Raw genomic sequence first — 23,034 nt, forward strand, 5'->3', positions numbered from 1 at the left:
CGATGAGTAACAAGGAGTGTGAGCAATGGAATAGGTATATAGAGCTCTTTTCCCTAAGTAACTTCTTTGAAGGATAATACTCATTTGGATGTGAAGGATTCCTTTGTTTAATCACATACAACTCGTACATAGAAGGCTCCTTAGTACACTGGACCTACTGTGTCATGGGGGTCTGTCACTAAATTAGAGAGGCAGTATGGCATGCAGGAAAGAAGAGCACAGGCTTCAGGAGGAGACCAACTTGCATTAGAATCCTGACTTGGCCCCTTGCTGCCTGTGCAACTTTACAGAAGTCACAAGCTCTCTAAGACTCTGCAAAACAAGGCTGATATCTAACTTGAAGAGTTGTAAAGATTCAAGATAATGGATACAAAGCACTGACATTGTGCCTGGCACGTGGTAGGTGCCACATAAGTCGCAGCTATTATTAATAATAACCTCAGTATAATCAAGAGGCTTTTCTTTTACTATAAGTAAGACAGATAAACAGACATTTGGCTAGTGAGTAGTTCATTAACAATACCAACATACACTCACTACTGATGGATCTGGAGCCTGCTATTTTTTTAAAAAAACAGTAATACGTAAATAACATTTGCAGTAATTGTTAACACTACGTGTAGTATTTTTAAATCACATGACACATGTTGCCTGTAATGCTCCTACTGCACTGACTTTTCACTACTGTGTGAACATATCAGGCCCTCCCCTGCCCCCGTGCCTTTGCATACTTTGTCCCTCCTAAGATGCCTTTCCCGCCCTCTGGTTTGACAATTATATCGTTCAAGATTGAGCTGTGGAACCTTCCCTGCCTGCTCTAGACAGAATTAGTAGCTCTGCCCCTTGTGCTCCCACAGCATTTAGTTCCTGTCTCTGGAATGCCTCATCCTGTGTTGAATTTTAATTTCTCTTTCTGTTTCTGCTTCTTCCGCTGGGCTTGAGCATGGAGAGGGACTATATCTCATTTATTTTTGCACTTAGAGCACCTAGCACATCTCTTGGCTCACAGTAGGAACTCAGGAGATGTTTGACGAATGAATGCTTTCAATATAAAGACTTTACAAAGGACCGCTGAAGGCCAGATAGCTGCCTTTTGTTAACAATTACTAGCAATCACATTCATTTTTTCTGACTTCAAATAAGAGACAAGATAACCTACATAGATTCCAGAATGGCTTTAGAAATTGCAGCATGTGGAAGTTTATAAACACTACTCACCTCCTCAGCATTCCATACCCATACAGTGGAACGCCCAGAGCAGTGGTCCTCAGCCTTCGTCCCAATATAGCACACCTGCAGGATGCACCACACTCCATCAGGAGCTCACTGTGGACAACTCAGAAGGCCTAGCAGAGTTCTCACAGCCTTTGAGCGCTGCCTGGCTACCAGGGCTGAAGGGCCTTTTCTGAGCCAGCAACTCCACCAAGGTAGCAGAAAATCTCAAGGCTCCGTGGTGTGGGTGCCAGTTTAATGCCACCCACTCCCAGATCCCTATCTCTCAGGAACACCCAAGAAACACAGTTTGGCAATTCTGTATCATTCTAATAGCTTGCCTATTCAATGAATAGGGCTCCCTAGCTGTTAGGAAACTTCGGGTATTCAGGGAAGGACTTGGTGGGTCCAGTGTGTCTGTTTCAGCAAGTCTTAACCTGTGTAACTAAAAAGAAGTTCATGATCAACCAGTTCTGTGCCAGAAAGTAGGCAGAGGGTCAGCTGGCAGCCCTGCGGATCTGAGTGTTGACACTTCTGAATCATTCTCTGTCACTGCAATTTTCCAGAGCCTTGGCAATACAGCAGCAGGTTCAGACTCACCAAGATCAAAAGGTTTGAAAAGCGATCTGGAGACATGGCCCATGCCTTGGGACCCACCAAGCCATGATAGTGACTATTTCTGTGACAGAGACATAATCTACAAAGTAAAGGCAGCTACGTTCTGCCTCAGAGTGATGGTCTTTCCTGTCTCTCCAATGAAATGACTGCTTTCTGAAGGAAGGAAGAGGAGAGGAAAGAGAACCGGGCCACAGACCACCAGGAAAGCAGTGATTGAAAGCAGCAGCTCTAGATTTCTCTTATACGCTCTGGAGAGTAATTCATTCATTCATTCATTCCACAAATATTTACTGAGCCAGGTACTATTCCACGTATGCAGAATATCATAATGAACAGTCATAGCCCTGGCTCCATGGAGCTTATCGCTTAGTAGGGGAGACAGGCATTAATCAAATAAGCACACAGAGAAATATAAGGGTACAAATAAGTGCCATGATGGAGGAGTACAGCATACTACAGCTAGTGTACAAACAGGGATCAGTGGACCTGGTCCAGGAAGTCAGAAAAGCGTCCTTCAGCAAGTAACAAGTGAGCTGAGATCCCAAGGATAAATAGGAGTTAACTAGGTCAGGAGGAGAGAAGAGAGGAGAAGGAAACATTCCCGGCAAAGAAAACAGTATGTGCCAAGGTCCTGGGGTAGGTGGGAGATGTTGAACTGGCTCTGAATTAGAGGCAGGGAGCAAGGCAGGTTTGAGGCCCTGACACAAGGTATCTTCCTTACTCCCCTCAGTTTGCTCTCTAGCTGTCTAGAAGGCTCTCCTCAGCACAGAACAAGAACAACGTCAAAAACCAGGTGTGCCCACGAGATGTGACACACCACCATCTAAAAAACCAGCCTTGCCAATATTACCTGGCCACTGTCTTAGCAGTCACCACTGTGAGGTAACACTACTCACTCCCACTGACTCAACACTGAATCAAGAAAATGGCACCCTATAAAAGATCTTTAAACTTTTCAGGGAGAGACGCATTCCAATCCTGGTAGAATTAAGATGTTGACACATTTGTTCATGATTACTACAAATCTGTTTTGATACCTAATATTCCATTGTAACTTGCATATACCAATTTTGGCGGGGGGGAAAAAGTTACAGGAGAAAATGGTTAAGGATGTTATCTGTGCAGCACTATTTTGCTTTGGCAACTCTGTTACCTAGTTAGATCACTTGAGGCAGTTCTTTGTGGCTCCTGAATTATCTGTCACCTTGCAAAATAGTCCTGGAACTTTCTATTTGTAAAGCACTTTGCAAGCAATCATTGATTGGCCTCCCTGTCCTGCTGAGATTATACTCATTCCTCAGATAAAACAGACAGATAAGTGAGTGGCCCAAGGACACAAACCAATTGAGCTTTTACTTATCTCTCTTATCACCATCACCAAACAATGTAGACACACAAGGCCCGTCCAACTCCAGCACCAGTCCTGCTACCCTGCAGACCAATCCTAACCCCTAGGAGCAGCAGAGGAAGGCACTGCAGTTAATTCTCCCTCAGCTGTTCTCAAAAAGCTCCTCTATGCAGAGTGCCTTCAAGGCCAACAATGATCATGACTGCACTGTGATTGGGACATTGGCACTCCAGACCAGAATATGAACTCAGTAGTGCTCAAAGAGGAATAAGAGCACCTAAGCAGTCACAATGGCTTGTAGCTTAAAATGTCACTGTCCCTAAGGAGACTGCACTCCCAAAACACACACACACACCCACCCAAGACTTCCTTTCTTCCCCCACAAGCAGCCCAGACAGTGGTCTCCACTGGGTGCCCAGAGTAGGATACTGCACAGTGCTGTAAATCATCTATTTACATGCCTTTCTCCACCCCCAAGCTGGGACCTCCCAGCATCTGAAGCACCCAGCATAGGACCTAGCACACAACAAGTTTATTGAGTGCATGGCTTCCCACCAGCAAATAAGGGAAACAGGTACACTCTTCATCGAAGAGGAGTGGACTTAAGAGATTAGGTCAACTCCTTATTTTTCAGATGAGCAGAGAATCACCCAGTTACATATGGCCTGGTCTCCAATCCAGGTCTTTTGGCTCAGTTTAGTTCCACAAACATTTTACAAGCGTCCACTATGTGTCAGATGGTGGGAGGCGCTGGGGATAGTGAGATGAACAGGAGATGGACTCTGTTTCAGGGAGCTCACAGCCTGGGGGGAGGCAACAGAGTTCCAAAACACTTGGGCAAGTGCAAGGACAGACGCTTGATTCCTTAGCCAATGTTCTCTCCACACTGTCCACTGGATATTCTCCATCTGGGAAATAGGACAGCAAGATCCACTTCCTGCAAATAACTTATAGCGAAGGCTGATGAGAAAACACACATGGAAAATTCTCAGGTTCACCTCCAAAGGCATTATGTAAGGTATTGCCATACCCTGACACCGACTCCAAGGACTCGACAATGTTTCCGATATCAGTTCGACAAAGAAGCAAACAAGCGAGGGATGGGCATACATCCAAAGAAAACCTCAAGGACTGAGAGGAACTGGTGGAAACAGCAGGGGGGGGGGTCAAGTGAAAAAGCGCTGGCGCAGGGAATGGAGGGCAGGCAGCTGGATGCAAGAAGATGGAATGGAGAGGGGGAACTTGGGACAGCAATGAAGGAAGGCAAGCAGAGAGACAGAGGGTTCCCTCGGGGCGGGGCAGGGCTCGGGGCCGGGCGCGGGGACGCCGGGGCCGTGGCCGCGTGGTTCTAGATGGCCCGGCGGACCGGGGGGCTGAAGGCACCGGGCGCGGAAGGAGGAAGCGAGCCGGCGCCGAGGCCGACTGGTTTCCCGGAGAATGGCTCGCTCCTGTAGGGAGGCTCGGGCAAGCGCCTGGGGCCGCAGCTGCCCCGCCGCCCGCTGTAGCATCACGCCCGCCGCGCCTCCCTGGAGCTGAGCCGTCGGCGCCTCACCTCGGGTTGAAGTCCTGGAAGAGGCCCCTCAGGTTCATGGCGGAGAACTTCACGGCCGCGTCCTCCTCCTCCCCCGTCCCCCAGCGTCGCGCTGCCTGCGCGTTACAGCGGGTTCATGGTGCCAGCGCGAGCAGCCGCCGCCGCCGCCGCCGCCCCAAGAAACCTGAGCCACCGCCTCCCACCCCTCCTTCCGGGCTTCCGTACAGCGGTCGCGCATGCGCCCAAGCCCCGCCGGCTGGCTCTGGAAGCGCCGTGGGCCGCGCGAGACACCGCCCTCCTGCTTCGCGGCACCGAGAGGCCCCGGCTTTGCGTTCCCGCGCGGGGGCCGGAGGAGGCGGCTGGGTGATGAAGGCTGGGAGAGACAGGAGAGCCGAGCGGGGACGCTGGCTCAGTGCAGGACTGAGGGGAGGGAGCGCGCCACCCAGGAATCCCGCAGTGAGGTCTTCACCCACACCTGTCACCTTGGCCTGCACTGCCTTCTGGAGATTTCCCCCAGCGAGAACTGAGCCTTGGGGGTAGTGGCCACCGGTGACACGTTGCATTTTGGCGATCTCATCCCAAGCTTCACCTGTCAAAGATGTCAGTGACTCCAAACTCTGCGTCTCAACTTCCTTCCCAAGGCCCAGGCCAGCACGTGAAGATATGCTGGCCAAGCCAAATTCAGGTTACCCTGCACTAAAGTCATGTTCCCTCTCAACCGCCTTGCCCTTCTGGGTTGCCTCTCTCTGTTGGCAGTAGACCTATTCACGGGGGGATGCCCAAAGTGGAAATCTGGGAGTCATCCTCACCTTGCTAACCTAGTTCAGAGGCTCCTTGGCTCCTGCCTGGACTTTGTGGTCACCTCACACCTGGCCTCCTCCTGCACTCCAGGCCATTCTATTTATAACTGCCAGGTTCATCTACGTTGGGCAAGTCAACATCTTTGAGCCTCAGTTTTTCTCCTCTGCAAATTGGAGATGATAAAACCTACTTCCTAAACTTGTTGGGAAGAATCAGTGAGATAGTGTGCATAACACACTACCTGATGCACACTAGGTACTCAAAGAATGCTGTTGCTGTCTGGTGCTCTTTCAGGTGCCTGCCTCCTCAAAGAGTCTATTTACTTTCAGGATTGGAGAACAGGATAAGCTCACAGCAAGTGACCTAGTCTATCCTCTTCACTTCCGGCTGATTTAAGAGTTTTCCATGAGCACAGCAATACCTTAGACATTAGTCTAGTATCATTATGGATAATAGTCGTACTTTGTTACAATAGCAGAATTTCATGAATGGCAGTTTTATAAGGGTTAGCCCTGGGGGCAGCTTGAGAAGATCACAACTATGATAGTCTTTCTTTGCTATGATGTATCACCCTTCTTCTGAGAACTTGAAAACATTTCACAACTGGTAATTAGGCTTCCCAAACCCACTGGGTAATGGATATTATATGAGTTGTTTCTAAGGATGAATAACTGAATCAACTTTGTCAGATGCTGAAGCACCAGAACCCTGTCCCAGTTTTGGGTCCAGCTCTCCTGCCCATCCTCCAGGTGGAGTCCAGTGTCTACCCCTGAGGAGGTTCCCAGTGAACATTTAAACACAGGAGAGAAAGCTGAGGCACAGAGAGGCTTATATAACATGCCCTGAGCCTCCCAACTAGTAAGGATGTAGGAGCAAAGATGCAACTTGAAGTCCTGCCGAACCTGCAGCCCATACTGCAAAAAAAAAGGTACTTGTGAGCCAGCCCTGACAGCCTAGTGGTTAAAGTTTGGTACTCACAGCTTTGGTGGCCCCAGTTCGTTTCCCGATTGTGGAACCACACCACCCATCTGTCAGGAGCCATGCTGTGGTGGTGGCTCACATAGAAGAACTAGAATGACTTACAACTAGCATATACAACCAATTACTGGGGCTTTGGGGAGTAAAAAAGAAAAAAGAGGAAGATTGGCAACAGATGTTAGCTCAGGGTGAATCTTTCCCTGCAAAAAAAAAAAAATTAGATATTTAAAAAAAAAAAAGAAGTACTTGCCAGTGGCCAGATTAACTAGCACCAGCTTAATTACTGGCGGCCTCACCCCAAACGGGCATTAAGAGTGAGATTATTTGTCAGTTAAGACACTTGAATCACACTATTGCCCTTTCAGGAGCTTCACAGAGACCAGGCAAGCTGCTCCGAGTCCAGAGCCTTGAGGGCAGGCACTACTTAGGTGAGGTCCCAGGGAGTCCCAGAACTGAACCACTGCTCTACAGGTCCATAGTCCCCCCAAAGATGACTAGACTGGGGGGAGGGGCTGCCTAGCCCGGGGAACAAGACGTTAACATACAAATGAATTGTCAATGTATTCTTTTGCTATGACAAGCCAAAATGCCAAGGGGAGCATATAGTCCTGTCCATGGAGAGATATGGGAAAAATTGGACTACCCCAAGGCCTCACATTCCCAATCATTGAGAAGTGGATGTGCCTGGACTGCCTCAACTTCCCTGGAGGCCCAGTGCTGTACTCTAGTGGTGCTCTCATGAAAATAAAAATCAGAACATCCAGGTGTCCCTCTTGTCCTCTCTCCAGCAAGTGCAAAAGACCCTGCTGCCAATCTGCTGCCCACCTCAGATCTCTTGCTCAGTGTCTCACCCTGGGCAGAGGCCTAAAGCTTCACTGGCCTGTTTGGACAAAACCATGAGTGACCTAGGTATTGAGGAAAGACCCTGAGCCATACACAGGATGACACCCTCATCATCCCCTCTAGAAAACTTTGACTTTGAGTTGCCACCAGATTTCAGGGCCATCTTATTGGAGGATCCCAACATTCTTCATACAAAGGCATGAAATGGCTGTGGATTGAAAAAGCATGACCCCCAAATAAGCAAGAAAGCACATCCATGTGGCTTTGGAGTGGACACATATTACAGTGTTCCAGAAGCATCACTGCATATCTCGACGATGGTTATAAAGACTACCTTGGATTTATGCTACCCTTCTGATGAGTTGGTGGCTTGTCCAATTCAACACTCACATTGGCTCCAATGTGATGGGGTGGAAGGCAGGCTTCTGAAGAGCAGGGCCTTGAAGAGGAGAATCCTGGTGCATTCAGACACTTTGGTCATAGAGGACATCAGTTAGGGGAAGGAAGTAGCTATGGCCCAGCTCTCCACAGCAGCAGGGTTCCTCCCCTGTGCTACAGCAGCAGAGTGGAGAGAGCATGGAATTAGAAGACTCAGACCAGCTTCACCACTGCTCTAGTGCAGGGAGGGACAGCTGGGATCCAATCCTGGGTAAGACTAGTAGGCCTACTACAGAATTCCTGGGGGATCAGCTTGACAACGTCTTCAGCCGGGAAATGTGAGGTGCCAGCTGCAGGCTGACCCTCTCTCAACCTGAAATTCTCCAGCCTTAAGTTCCTGAAAATCCACATCCTGAATGCCACTAATTAGGGAATCACTGGAGTTCTTAGGACTCCACTTGCAAAATGCACCCCACTTCCTGAGATGGCCCTCTGTTTCTGGCTACTTTAGTTTGACTTGGGTAAATATGTGGTCTTTCTGTTCCTGAGATCTCCCTGGGAGGTGGCTGGAGTCTGGACAGGGGTGTGGTAGAATTCAGGGCTGGATTTGTGGGCTTGGGGAACTGAGAGAGGTGGCTGGGGGGCAATGGAAGGGACTGAGGAGGTAGTACCTATGGTTCTGCTTGGATTTGCAGCTGCCCTCGATCTTCTTCCCGAGCTCAGAAGGAGCCATCCCTCATCAGGGGGCCTCTCTTGGGACTTCCAAATTGTAGCTGCTGAGAGACAAGAGGGAGGGAAAGCAGTCCCAAGACCCCACTGTCCCTCTTGTCACTGAGGGTGGCCCTGAAAGTGAGTGAGTCAGCATCCCTCCTGGAGCAAGCTTCCCACTGAAGGGAGCAGGGGCTATTCCCTGTTGGAAGGCAGAATGGTGTCCCTGTGCTTCCTCTCTGGACCTCTCCTGCTGCCAGGAGCTCCAGGAAGGCTTCTCAGGAGAAGAAGGAGGCTCCTGGGCCCCCTCCTCCAGTGAAACATGCCTGCAAAGCACAGGTCAAGTGCATGTGGCCAGGCCTATGGGGCAGACAGGAAGGAACATGCCTGCCAGAGGTCACCAACCAACTGCCCACACAAGTCCGCTCTCTCCTCAGCACCATCCTGCTCTCATTCCTGAGTCTCCATTCGCTGCTTGTCTCTTGTCCTTTGTGCTTCCGCACTGGCTTTCTGTCACTTTCCTCTGGGACCCTCTACTCTAACTAATCAGATGCCCCTTTCCTCCCCCTGCCTTCTCCTAATGCATCCTTTTGTCTGGGGCAGCCTGTAACCGTCACTCCTTCCATCACTTTCATTCAACACAAGCTGTCCGAAGCATCTGCTTTGTGCCAAGCACTGTGGGAGGCACTGGGAACACACAAATATGAATAATTAAAATGCTATGTTGTACATGATAAGTTTCCAGGACGTGGTAACCACTGAGCAAAATCTAAAAGGATACATAAGAAGATTTCAGGCCAAGAAGAGAAGAAAGGGGATTCCAGGCAGAGAGAACAACACTTGCAAAGGCACAGAAGTCAGTGAATGGAGGCAGGTGGACCTTTCAGGAGAAAAATGTCATCTACATTCATTCTCTGTGGAGTTTCTGAAGCACCCTCCTTTCAGGCAGGTCCTCCAATCTTGGATCTGAGAGCTCATCACAAAATTGTTTTTCCCAGAATCACCCCTGCAACAGAACAGGACTCATCCTGGGCCGTTCCAGATTCTGTGTGCAAACACAGTACACAGAGCCAGGCAGTGTGAAGCAACATCTCACTGTGGTTGTTCCATACATTTGTAATACAGGTAGATTGCTTTGTCACAGTCTCCAGTCTATCCTGGGATCCTGCGACCTCCTAAAATGATTGTTTCCTCGAGTCCCATGGAAAGCATGCTCTGCCCTGCCCTGGCTCACTTGCAGTCTGGCAGGTGCTCTCCTAGGCCTCTATGCCCTGAGGACTCAGCACAGGAGGCCCGTGAGCTACCTGCTACCTCCCTGCAACCCTGCAGCCTGGTATATGGTAAATGCTCAGGGAGCGTGCATGAAATGAATATGGGAGTCGGAACTTCCCAAGGGCCCTTCAAACAAGCAGTTCTCCTTCCCCCATGCCTCAAACTGGGCACCCTACACCTGCTGGAACAATTATCTTTTCTTCCGAAGTTTCTAGTAGCTGCAGGCATTATCTGTGGGCAGCCACACTCCCATTTTCCTACCAGATTCTCCCAGGTCATTGACACGCTGAGGCTTTGAGTGTCTTATTATAGAACAAGTCATACCAGGTTTTCACAGCTCTAAGATGTGAGATGGCCCACTCATTTGATGATAGATTTTCAAATGAAAAAGAAAAATTGCATCAACCAATGTACATGTGGATCACAAGACATATATTAAAATGTGAGTGAGAAGGTACATCTTAGATGCTCAGTAATAACAACTCCTTATAATTGAACTCCTTCTTTAGTCAAGGCATTTTATATACAGGTGAAACCTTGTATAATCTTTGTTAGGGGTTCAATTATGCCCCCCAAAAACATATGCTGAGGTCCTAATCCTCAGTAATTGGGAAGGTGAACTTATTTGGAAATAGGGTCTTTGTAGATGCAATCAAGTTAAGATGAGGGCATTAGAGTGGACCCTAATGCAATATGACTGGTGTCCTTATAAGAAAAGGGAAAAGTGGACATAGACATATATAGAGGGAAGATAACCATGTGGAGACAAAGGCAGAGACTTGAGTGATACAGCCACAAGCCAAGGAACACTTGACACCAGAAGCTGGAAGAGGCAAGAAAGAATCCTCTCCCAGAGCATTCAGAGGGAGCATAGCCTTGCTTTTGGACTTCTACCCTCCAGAAATGTGAGAGAAGAAAGCCCTCCCCATTGCCCAACTTGTGGTACCTGGTTAGGCAGCCCTAGGAAACTGAAACAATCTCAAGGCTCAAAGTTGTACCGTTATTCTTCCCATTCTACAGATGAGGAAACAGAGAGCGTGACACAGCTCACATGGCCTCTCCTAGTGCCACTGAGTCACCATCTCTTCTGACAAGGGGACAGATTGGGGGCCTCGGAGGAGAGGTGGGGTCTAGGGTGGACAGCGTGAGGACAGAGAAGGTTCCACCTGGACGTGCGTTTTTGAGGTGCGGGCCTCTGAAGGCTGCTCTTATGATCCAGCATGGGCCCTGCTCTCCAAGTCACCTACCCAGTCTGCTCCCCTTCTCTCCCAGCTGGCTTGGGGCTCAACGTTCTCCTGCTGGCTCACTCCTGCGGGCAGGCTGGACGTCAGGCACATGGCAGGGCAGCAGTTCAAAGCACGGCGTCCATGGGGCCGGAGGCATTCACGCATGCACAGAGGGGTAAGTGTCTGCGGGGCCCTTTGCACAGGCCCTCGGTCTGAGTGCTGGGAAAACGTGGCTTTACCACCTGATGCTGTCTCGTGGATGGCCCTTGGCATCACACCCTGCATCCTGCCACCAGCCCAGTCCAATCCCTATGCCCAGCCCCAGCTCAGGGACCGAGAACAGGCAGAGACCTGGGACCCCGTACTTGCTCATGAAGGGCCCTGGGGCAGCTGCCAGCGATACTGGCCACAGAGGAGGGCAGCTGAGAGCCAGGGAGGAGGTCAGTCCCTTGCCAAGGAGGCTGGAGTTCTGAGCAAGCTTCAGCCATGGCTGGGGAATGGGGGCTTCTCAGAGAGGCAGGACCATGGCTGAGTCCCCTCACACCAGCCCCTCAGGGGGCAGGCTCAGGGCATCTGGAGAATGTCAGAACATTCCTCCTGATGGGCAGGGGACCTCCCGTGAGCTCTGCCCCGCCCTATTCAGGATTGGCTGGGGTCCTGGGGGTTGTGTGCCCACAAAGAGTCTGCTGCGGAGGATGGTGCACCCTGGAAATGCCTCCCTGATGCACCCTGTGGGGCGCCTGGGGCATCCCGGATGCTGCAGCCCTGCAGTCCATAGCCGCCCTGGGTGAGTGCTGTCCCACACCAGCCAGCGCTCTCCAAGAACGGGCATGCGGTGTCCCTACTTCCATCTTGGAGTGCCCCGCAGGGGTCTGGTCCTGGGACTTGTCAGGATGGTCCTGGTCCCGTTTCATGATGTGTTCCAGTGCTCCAGCTCACCTCTGGCCGCATCTGCTCCCACGCCCATCCCCTGGCCAGCCCAGGGCGTTTCAGGTGAGGTGTGGTGGGTGTTCCTCCTTCCACCTCTCCTGGGTCAGCTGACCATCTTCATAGCCTGCCTCCTGGGACCCCAAAGCCCTCTCCTGCCTGGCTCCTTTCCAAATCCACCTTTGAGTCTGGGGGTGTCTGTGACCTGGGGGAGCCTCCTGGTGACCACCCCTGCCATCTGCTGGAGGCTTTTGTCTGCTGAAACTCTCTGTTGGGGACACCAAGGTCCTAGCTGGCTCTGTGGGTGACTGAGAAGACTCTCCTTCCCCCCAACTCTGGCTCGGCCTCAGAAAGGAAAACCTCAGAGTCGCCCTGACCAGGCCATCAGTTTAATCAAACCTTTGGCATTATACCAAGAACTGCTTGAAAATAACTCATCATCATAGCGATTTGTCACACATTCACATGACAATGATTATTATTTACCAGACATGAGGAGAGTCACCAAAGGCTACATCACGTGGTGCCAGCTCTCCCTGAATGACAACTGTCCTGAAAGGGGATTCTTATCTGGGGACCTCCAAATAGAGATATATGCACAAGAATATCAGCACTGGGGACTGAGCAGTTGCAAGTGGGGAGATAGGCAGGGCAAAGCCCCACTCTGTGCAGACCTAGGAGGCCAGGTTGGGGAGAGAGTGGGCAGAGCGGGCAGGAGAGGTGATGGGGGTGCCAGGCTGAGCCTCAGGAGGAGGATGCCCGCAATCCCTACAGGGCCATTGGGCAGCTGGCCTCCTACTAGAGATGCATCACAGTCCTGAGGGGATTGAGGGGTGTAGCAGAGGGGCCTAAGGGTGCAGGTGGCATGCAGGAATTCCTGCAGCCAGCTTCCTGTGGGGCGGCTCCTCTTTTGAACACCTCCAACCCTGCCCAGGGCCTCGAAGGCACAGAATCTGGCATCTCACCTCTAAGGGTCCAATGTGCACGCCTTAAGTCTCTGGGTGAGGAAAGAGCATGGTCCGTGCCCCATGTTGTCATGGCTCAAGAATTAATCCACGTCCCCTGTGGTGCCTTCTATAGGAACAGCTGTGACAAAAAATGCATCCGTGCCTATCAGTGGCAAAGGGTCCTGGACCCTTCCTAAGTACAAGAGGACTTAGCATGGTGTCCCCATCAGTCCAGGGAGGAGAGGAAGAGGACATGCGGAGGAGCACTTGACGTCTCTCCAATGTCTACTACCATTGCGTACTAGATGCTCAACGAAAAACAGCTGTTATAATTTGTTATGACCAAATCTCCTTCATTTCCAGGAGGGTTTCTGAGAAAGTCAAATTTGCCCTGGGATTCTCCACCTTTTTCACGCGCCCACCTACCATGTGGCAGTGCTTCATATTCAGGATCACATCTAATTTTCACATTATTCCCTAGGCCTCAGCAGAGAGAGAGCACCCTCTTCACTCCATAGCACAGTCTTAACCAGTGAGTCTCTGCTACCGTCCCCATTGCTGAATGTGCCTGAACCCGTGGACACGGGCATACACTGGATCTTTGCTGGTTGGTAGTCATTTCTAGTATGATTTTGGCCCCAGCTCCTACCACTATCTCCTCTGGAAATTTTTGGTTTCCATGACATCTCAGAGAATTTGCAGCTCGATTGGAAACTGAACAGAAACTCCACCCAAATCACAGCTCTGACAGTTCCCTCCCTGAGGCTATATTACTCAATTTCAGTGTGGGGTCTCCCCCAGCAAGGTGCATCTAACTCAAAGCTCCCAGAATTCCCATCAAAGACCACCCCATTTCCTCTTTTGCCGCCTCTCTTGCATGCAAACCACCTATTTTCATACATATAACCCCACTAAAATCCACCCTTGCTTACGAATGACCAAAATAAACTCCAGGGAGCTGAAATCAACAGTCATTTCAATGGAGTTAGTCCTGGATTTCCAAGGCCAGGGAGGAGGGCGCCTGTTCAGTGACTTCCAGGCATCACTTCAAGAAGCAAGAACCTTATTTCTCAGGAAATCCTTGCAGATGATGGGTGTTAAACACCTCGTTCCTCACTGTTGTTTGAAAGCAATGTGACAAGGCCCAGGACACCTTCCCTTCCTGCCCCAGATGGAGATTTCTCTCTGGTTTACCCAAGATCTAAAGGAAACTTCTCAGAGCAATTTTCCATTTCAGACTTTCCTCTCAGCCCTAAGACGCACCGTCCACGAGTCAGGCCACTGCCACCACCCAGCTTCATTACAATCAGCTCCCACAGAAGGAATCGCAGTTTCCCAAAGCCCCACACTGCCCTGGCTCAGGGCATTTACACTTGAGTGCTCTGCCTGGGACCACACAACCTCTCACCTTCTTTCACTTGTTTTGGAGGGGACAACTCACCACCTTCCTTCTAGGACTGGGGCTGCTAGAGTCGCAGTCTGTGGGTGGGGGGCGTCATCCTTACCCTCCTTTCCCAACTACTAACACAGGGCCTTCCAGAGAGCAGAGGCTCAGCAAAAGTCTGGGGGAGAAACAGGCCAGTGAGCAGCAGTCTTATTTACTCAGATGAAATTTCTCTGACTTTCTTGAATAACCCAAGCAAATCTGGGTATACATATAACTTTTAGCTTGATAGAATGACAGAAGAGACTGGATAAGAAGCCAAGAATTAAGTACCTTCTACATTTATTTCTTTGTTTCCTGACCCCATTGATTTGACTGCTAAGTTATTTCACATTTCCAAGGAAATTCCTTCCTGTTCCAGGAATTCCCTAGTTCAGATCACAGACTATGATGGACAGTGTCCCAATGACTTTTACAAAACAGCAAAACTCTTCATCTTGGACTGGATAAGTACGAATTCATATGCGGTCAATGTCACTGACAAACTTAGATGGTGAAGCTAATTAAACCTTCTATTACAAGGAACAGCATTTGAAAAACTCCTCAAGGAAACCAAGATCCATCTCCAAGATACATCATAGAGAAGAGGATCCCAAAGACACTATCCACCTTGTCTCCCAACCTCCTCCTTGCCCTTCACCACTTAGGACGCTGGCTGCTCTCTCTGCAAACACACAGTGAAGAAGCAGCCTCACTTCATGCCCGGCAGGAGAAGCTGCTGGACGTGGGCCTGGACCATGCCTGGCTGCAACTCTAGCTCAGTCTCCCTCTTCCTCGTCGCTCACAGCCTATTCGCACAGGAGGAGGAAGGAACTGGGATCCCTGCTATGGACCCTGAGCAAATACAACAGGACTTTCATCTTGCTGGTTTCAGCGTAGGCCCTGGGACTCCACAGGAACTCGTAGCGTGCAGGATCGCTGTCGAGCACCTGCCGGTACTCCACGTACTGTTCCTGAACCCAAATTTTGGTGAGGAGCTCCCTGGGCTCCCCGTAGATGAAGTGCTCCATCCCGGCACACACCCCCATGACACTCAGCGCTTCCCAGACGTCCTCCTCATGGGCGCAGTCACCCTCCAGGAGGATCATGCCCAGGAGCAGCACCAGGATGCCGGTCTTGGGCATGCTCTGCTCACCACTCAGCATCCCATCGTAGGTGAGGCCCAGGGTGGTGACCAGGATGTAGGAGTGGTCGCTGGTGTCCACTTCCTTCACGCCAATGCCACAGACCAGCTGCATGCACTCAGAGGCTTGGCTGAAGATCACAGGGAAGTGGTCCTGGTGATCTCTGATGACCAGATTCAGCATTTCCACCTTTGTTGTTGGCTCCTGATGTGATACTTGAGGAGCAGGAACGCCACAGGGTCAGCCATCTTCAAACGCAGTGCTTCTTGGAGCAAGGACTTGGCGTCACTGGGTCCTCCCAGGCACTAGGCCCTTCGGAACCTTGGTGGCTGGAGCCATCGCCTTCGGATTGGCTCCATGGAGCGGCTGCCATGGCAGTGGGGGAGGGCCAGGCACCCTGAGGGCTCTGGGGAGGACTCGGGGTCACAGCAGCAACCACCTCCTCCAGGGTGCCCAGGAACAGAACAGAGGGGGAGGAGGAGGGAGATATAGCCTCTTCCTCCTCAGCCCTGGACAGCTGCGCATCCACCAGGCTCTGGGCCTCTCTTGGGTCCTGATGGTCTTCCTTATGCTTGCAGAACTCACTCATCTGACCTAGAGGCATGACGACGCGTGTCCGGCAGGAGCATGGGCAGGAGGTGACCGATGGGGAGAGAGGGAGTGTGAGTGGACTCAGCTGAGAAACGCACCCTTGGTGTCTCTGACAAAGGTGACTTACAGGTTTCCTCTTTGAGGGTGCTCTCGGCTTCACAGGGCTCAGTCCTCCTGGGCGGCCTGTGCCCTAAGAACCTGAAGGGGGAAGTGAGACGGCTCCTCAGGGTGCACCCAGTACAGCCTGAGCTTCTGGGGACAACAGTGGCGTGGGGTGGGCTCGGGTGCTGTGAGGTCTCCTCGGTTCCGGCACGGGGGAGCCCCTGGGTACATGTTCAGGGTGTGTACCTCACCTTGACTCCTGGTGCTGCCTGGGCCTCCTCTGCTCTGTGACCTGAGGACATGAGCCTCAGACCAAGGCCTTCACCTGCGGGTTCCTGGAGCCTCTGTAAGGAAACGAGTGGGTACCTCAGGGTGCAGACTGCAAGCAGAGCCCTGGGCCCCCACTGCTGACAGGAGGGACATGCCGGACTCTGTGAGGTCCACACTGTTCTGGGGTGGGTGGTCCCCTCTATGCTCACTCAGTGACATCACTTTTCCCCTGGCAGGCCCTGGGCCCCACCCCTCTGCTTCCCTGAGGCAAAACTCTCAGAACAAGTCCACACACCCCTGAGACTGAACAGAATGAAGTGAGGGGGCCCCACATCAGGCCACACCTGCCCAGGGGCTAACAGGAAGCACCAAGGGACAATAAAGGGTGGCCAAACTCTGTGGCTTCCATGTGTAATGGGATGAGTGGTCCTCTCAGTCTTCACCTTGACACCCTGCAGAGCCTGTGACAACTCTCTCTGTTGACCTGAGGCCACCTTCCTTAGCCTAAGGCCTCGTCTCCTGAAGACACAGGAAGAGGAAATGAGGGGGAATCAATCCACTCCCTGATCCCGGGTCTCCCCTTGGCAGACAGAAGGGTAGGGCAGGCCTGGGCTCCACGCGTCCTGCTGAGTGTGTGGGAAGTGGTCCCCTCAGTTCTCACCGTGAACCCTGCCAGTGCTTGGGACCCTGCCTCCGCTGACCAGAGCCCATAGCCTCAGACCAAGGCCCTCCCTTTCCTGAGACCAACGATCTGGAAATGAGGATGGGCTCAGTCAGACAGGCCCTGCGGGGGGGGGGGCGGTATCCAGGGCTGACACGAGGGGGGGTGGCAGTTTTCTGAGGGTCCCTCTCTTTGTTCTGGGGATTGAGGTATACTCACTCCTCCGTCAGGGTCCTCATCTTGACTCTTGGCGAGAACTGGGACTCTTCTCTCAGCTGACCAGATGTGCTTCCTCAGATGACCAGATGAGGTCCTCTCAGACCAAGGTCCTCACCTCCCTGAGGGCTCTGAGAGAAACGGGAGGAGGCAGCACATCCAGGCCCTCCCCTCATCCCCCGCATCCCCCACCAGGAACACAAAAGGCTGGCAGAGGGGACCAGCCCTTCTGTCCTGGATGGGGGTTCCCTCAGACCTCCTGTAGGTTTTTAGTCTTTTCTCCTGCCAGGGCCTGCCCTTCTTCCTGGCCCCCCACCTGGGATAGCTGACATCTCCCAATGAGCAAGACCTCTCCTCCCTGAGGACTCCCCACCTTCCCGCCCATGGTAGATGTGAGCATGCCATTGAGGGCCACCGCCAACCTGTTCCTTCCAGGGCTGAGAACAGGGGACAACAGGACTCTGTGCTGGCCTTTCTTTTCTGAGGTGAGGGGGTACGTTCAGTCCTCATGAAGTGTTCTCACCTTGACACCCGACAGATCCTGGGACTCCTTCCTCTGCTGACCTGATGTCACCACTCAGACGAAGGCCTCACCTCCCTGAGATGCCCCATCCCCAACCACATAGCAGAAGTCAGAGCAGGGTACATCCAGCCATCCTTGCCCAAGCCCTCTGGGGACTGAGAATAGGCCTCTGTAAGATCCTTTCTCTATTGGGGTGCGGGGAACCTTCATACCCTCCATTCCTCCCAAAGGGTCTTGTCTTGCATCCTGGAAGATGCTGGGACTCCTTCCTCTGCTGACCAGATGTGGTTGCCTCTGCTCACCTGACACCGCCCCTTAGAACAAGACCTCACGTTTCAGAGAGCCCGAGGCAGAGGTGAGTGAGGATGCACCACCTGCAGCCACCACTGCCTGGGGTCTGCAGGGGTGATGAGGGCAGGGCCGATTTCAGTGAGGTCCTCCTCTGGCTGGGGAAGAAGTCCCCTCATGTCCTCAAGTTTTTCATACTTACTCCTGGCCAGGCCTGGAACCATCCCTCCTGCTAACATGAGGATGCATCCTGCAGGCCAAGGCCACCATCCCACTGAGACCTCGAGGAGGAAGTGGACAGGCCACTCCTCCTGACATCCTAAAGCTGAGACAAAAGGAACAGCCTTTCCTCCTCAGGCTACCAAGCAGGTACTCTCTGCCTCATGAGGCAGGAGGGAACTCAGCCCCCTTCGTGTTTTTACAGTTACCTCAGTTCTCTCTAGGGATTCCACCCACGCAGTTCAGGTCTCCTTGTTGTGATTTTGTGGTGCTGCTGAGAAAAGGGCCAAGACACCAAGTGGCAGAAACTAGGCAAACCTGCAGTCCAGTCATCTATCCCAGGAGAAGAAATAGAAATGGCCAGGCCACAGGGGGACAGCCAGCCTCCCTCGTAAATAATCCAAACCCAATGAATAGGGCGACCCTTTGTCACCCATCAGGTTCGCAAAGGTTAAGCAGAAAGGTGATGGTCAGGGCTGACAAGTGTGTGAGGAAATGGCACCCTTGCCTGCGGTTGGTGGAGCGTGCCCGGGTGAGCCTCCGTGGAAGGCGTCTTGCTGGTGCATATCAGCATCTCCGATGTGCGTGCTGCGTGACCCAGGCCTCCTCCTAAATATGTCTTCAGTCAGCGACTGTTTGTGGTAATGTCCTTTACAGTGGCAGAAAGTGCAAAGCAGTCTGTGACTCGCCATCAGTAGGAGAAGAGTCAGTAAATTGCGGGGCAGCCAACAGTGGGATCCCATACAGGCAGTGACAAATAGGATAGATGAAGATGTGCAGACATTGAAAGGATGTGGCTGATCTGCCGTTAATGGAGAAATCTTTCTCCACCCTGTGGAGATGTCCAGGAAAGAGCGTACACCTCTGTATTAGTTTGCCAGGGTGGTCGCATCAAAGTATCACAGACCGGGTGGCTTAAACAACAGAAATTTATCGTCTGACAGTTCTGAAGGCCAGAAGTCCAAAATCAAGGTGTCGGCCAAGTCTGGCTCTTCTGAGGAGTGTAAGAGAGAATGTGGGCTGTCCTTGTCCCTGACTTCTGGTGGTTTGCTGGCAATCTTTGGCATCCCTCCTTCTGCCTTCAGCTTCACATGGTGTTCTTCTGCATGCATGTCTCTTTAAATTTCCCCCTTTTTTAAGTACAGTAGTTATATTGGATGAGGGTCCACTCTAATGAGCTCATTTTAACTTGATTACCTCTGTGAAGAACTTTTCTCCAAATAAGGTCACATTCTGAGGTACTGGGGACTGAGACTTCAACACATGAAATCGGGGGGGCACAATGCAACTGATAGCAACCTACAGAGGCCCTGCGGTAGGAAGGAACTTGGAATTTTCCAGGGATGAAAGGACAGCCTTCGTGGCTGCAGGGTGGGGAGTAAAGGGGAGAGGAGCGCAGACAGCTGGTGGTGGGGTGGCAGATCACGCAGGGCCTGGCGGGCCCTGGTGAGAAGTGTGGATCTGTTCTGTTTGGGGAAGGAAGCCCCTGAAAGGTACTGGGCTAGGTGCCCTAGGTGCCTTGTCCCCTGTCCTCACAGCCACGTGGAGACTGAGGCTCCCCGAGGTGCCATGAACCAGCTGAGATTCGGGCCCGGGGCCCTACTCCTCCCCGTGCACAGCTCAGTCCTCCAGCGAGGAGGAGGGACCCCTTCAAGGTACAAGGAAAGGAGGCAAGGGCAGGGGGTGCATGCAGTCAGGCCCGCTGTTATTGTGTACCGTCTTTTCATTTCTCAATGCCCTCTTCTCAGCTGTAGAGTGGGGTGACAGTAGCACTGCCCCATACCTGGTTATCTGAGGATTGAATTCTATGATCCGTCATGGATCGTGCCCGTCCCAGGGCCTGGCATGGAGGCAGAGCATGCACATTTCTATCAATTGTTCCTACTCTCGTTATTCGTTTCTCTAGGCTCTTGGCGTCTGCTGACAGTAGGGAGTAGTGGTGCAGGAAGGGGTTGAAGGGGAATAGCAACCAAAGTGGTCAGGAGGAGACACCCGACAGGCCATCTGAGATCAAGGGCATCCCCAGGGCCCAGCTGAGGTCGGATACTGAGGATTTCTGCTTAGCAGCCCTGCGCTAGGGGCCGGGGATCTGGGACCCACAGTGCCTTGGTGGTGGCAGTGCCAGGAAGCTGAGAGTGCTGGGGTTGGTGGGGGTGGCAGTAGAAGAAGCAAAGCCCAGGACTGTCCTTGGCTGTGTTGGGAGAGGGCTAGAGTCAACCCACTGCACTGTGAAGCCAAAGGACCCTCCCTCCCTCCTCTGTGCTGCTCTGGGGTTCAGTGATCTGTTGTAGAACTGACCAAATGCTGTCCTGGCTGTGACTTTCTCTCGCTGTCTCCACCCACCTCCGTGAGCTCCCCAAAGACTCCATCTGATGGGCGGATCATCCCAGTCAGCAACCCCTTCCATCGGGCCTATCGGCAGATGCCTGGTGATTGGAAGAAGGAGCCAACACTCTCTGCTCCCCCACCGTCCAGGTGACTGAGGGTTCAGGGCACCCGGGCAGGGGGGGAGGGTGGGACATTGGGGAGAGGTCAGGCCCACGGGCCATGAACTTGGAGTGCTGGTGCGGGATGTTTATTGACTGCAGTGGTTGGACATCCCTGGGCAAGTGGGGTGGCCCTTGTATTAGGTGGACCTCTTTGGAAGGCCCCTGGCTCTTGGGCCAGAGACGTCCAGCTCCTGATCAGAAACTTCCTAGTATCATAGGGGAACCCGTGAGGAAAGACCCTCCTGTTTCAAGATGCATGTATAGTGTAAGGCGATACCACCAAGGTCAAGAGCCCGGCTGTTCTGTCTCCTGACCATCAGGCAAAGCTTAGGGAACCAATTCTTCCTGGGCTTGCCTCGAGACTCCCTAGCCAAATCCTCAGCTGAGTGTGTGAAAATGCTGCTGCTTCAAGTGAAGGAGGACAACATGGCCCAAAACCTGTTTGGGGCCGGGATTTCCCGCCTCCTCAGGCTTATCTGATGAGGTGTGTGTAGTATCGAAAGTTAGGAAGAACACCGACTCACAATTCTCATTAGATTGTTTATTTACTCCCATGGAGTTTTGCATCTTGGTTATAAAACGGTGATGTTTATCTGTCACCACTGACCTGTGAGCTTAGGGACCCGGATTGTCCTTGCACTGCTCACAGAGTGCACATTTGTGATCTGAGGAGCCTTCCTGCTCCTCGTCCTCGTCAGGGACCTCGTATGCGGACATGACTGAAAGGGCAGCCAGCAGGATGAAATAACAGGTGTTGTACAAGGACATCACAAAATCGTAATCTGAGTAATCTGGGGGGCTGGCGGGTGGTTCCCCTGTGCCGTCCCTTCTGGCAGTAGCCAGGGGCACAAACATATCATTCCTGGACGGGCCCTCCCCACTTGGGCTGCCTGGCTCACTTGGGCAATGTTTTTCCGTGGCACGTCTGGCTACGCAGGTCACAGAACAAATACCAGAGCACATGAACCACCAGCTGTCATTGAGACCCTGAGCATTTGGGGCTTCCTTCTGGGCCTTTTGGTCAGCTTCTTTGGTGGGTTCATTGCGATGGATTCTTGAAGGGTGCCTCGTAGCTGCTACCTTCTTCTTTCTCTTGGGAGTTGTTGCGCTGGTCCCTGGGCAGGCGATAATTCTCAGGTCTCCTCTTCTCCGAATGTTCTCAATGAGGAGAGGCTTGTCTCTCTGATAGTTGGGGTTTCAGGAGATCTGAAACAAAATCAATCCTGTTAGTCATTCTGGGAGCAAATATTCAACGCCCCCCCTCCCACTAATAGTGGTCTTGTTTTCCTATGGAGAAAAGATATTTTTAAATTGCTGTCAAGTTTCATTATGCCCTAGAGCCTAAGCTCACTAGACATACGTAATGCATAGGTTAAGGTGTTAATCTCTCTCCTTGACATTAACTGACATCTCAGAGTCTTTAGTCATACCTACAGATTATCTCTAAGGAGGTTGTAGTTTCATAGGAACATCTGTACTTTCTCATCTTTCGATAATGTCTCACGTGAAAAAAGTTATCCTCAGAAATTAAACCCTTTCAGTGTATCATTCATCTTGGTCTACTAGGAAGATATTCAAGTGACAGAGAAGATAGGAAAGGGAAGGACTTTCTACTTTACCATGATTCTCTTGTTCCCTGGAGAGTGAGCCGAAGAGTTGTCTGAACGTATTTTGCTGAATCCGTGGAGATTCAGTTGGCGGTTAAAAGTCTTCAAGCTGTCTGTTTCAAAAATTCTCACTGCACCTCTCCGGTTAAGAATCTCCCTCTGGAAAAGATCTCCTTCAATGATCACGGTGTCTCCATCGTCAATCCAGAGCACAGACATGAAGGCGCTGTCCTCTGCTAACATCCAAAGCTTTCAAGGGAAGGAGAGCCCAAGAAGATCATTTTCTTCCACGTGGGCTGTGCCTTGGTTTGGATCCTGTGGTCGTGGGTCATCTTGGGGGCTTGGATCTTGGCTCATGGCTTGGTCACTGTGGTTCTCCAAAACCTCCCTTGAATCCAAATTTGGATCCAGGGGTGAATTAGATGGGACCCCTGTTGCTGACTCTCCATTACCTGATGGGGCCAGCTCGACTTGATCTATCTGGTCAGTACTCTGATTAGCCATGGAGCTAGTCTAGGTCAGGAGCACGTTCTACCCAAGACCTTATCACTGAACTCTCGAGTCAGAAATGCCTTCAGTCAGAGCGGGGACACCCAGTAAAGACTGTCCACAAAATTCTAGAGTCTTGGGGTGGGGAAATCAGCTGCTTAAGTCATCATTCTCTTCAGTTGTCACATGATGTCACAAGGGTGGCTCACAGCTGGTCTGGAG

General features: G+C 51.7%; 1 protein-coding gene and 2 pseudogenes across 1 annotated transcript in view; all 3 read right to left on the minus strand.

The window, feature by feature from the left end:
• TMEM185A (transmembrane protein 185A) overlaps positions 1 to 4,830 on the minus strand; it is a 32,108-nt gene extending 27,278 nt beyond the window's left edge. The window contains exon 1 of the mRNA XM_058534877.1: positions 4,731 to 4,830. Coding sequence (XP_058390860.1) covers positions 4,731 to 4,768 — 38 coding nt within the window. The 5' untranslated portion in view covers positions 4,769 to 4,830. The remainder of the gene's footprint in view (positions 1 to 4,730) is intronic.
• A 10,191-nt stretch (positions 4,831 to 15,021) lies between these two features.
• On the minus strand, positions 15,022 to 15,961 carry LOC131400389 (melanoma-associated antigen 8-like; annotated as a pseudogene).
• A 5,370-nt stretch (positions 15,962 to 21,331) lies between these two features.
• Positions 21,332 to 22,827, minus strand: LOC131400626 (heat shock transcription factor, X-linked member 3-like; annotated as a pseudogene).
• Between the last annotated feature and the right edge of the window lie 207 nt (positions 22,828 to 23,034).

Source organism: Diceros bicornis, chromosome X, assembly GCF_020826845.1.
Source record: "Diceros bicornis minor isolate mBicDic1 chromosome X, mDicBic1.mat.cur, whole genome shotgun sequence".
Taxonomy (NCBI): domain Eukaryota; kingdom Metazoa; phylum Chordata; class Mammalia; order Perissodactyla; family Rhinocerotidae; genus Diceros; species Diceros bicornis.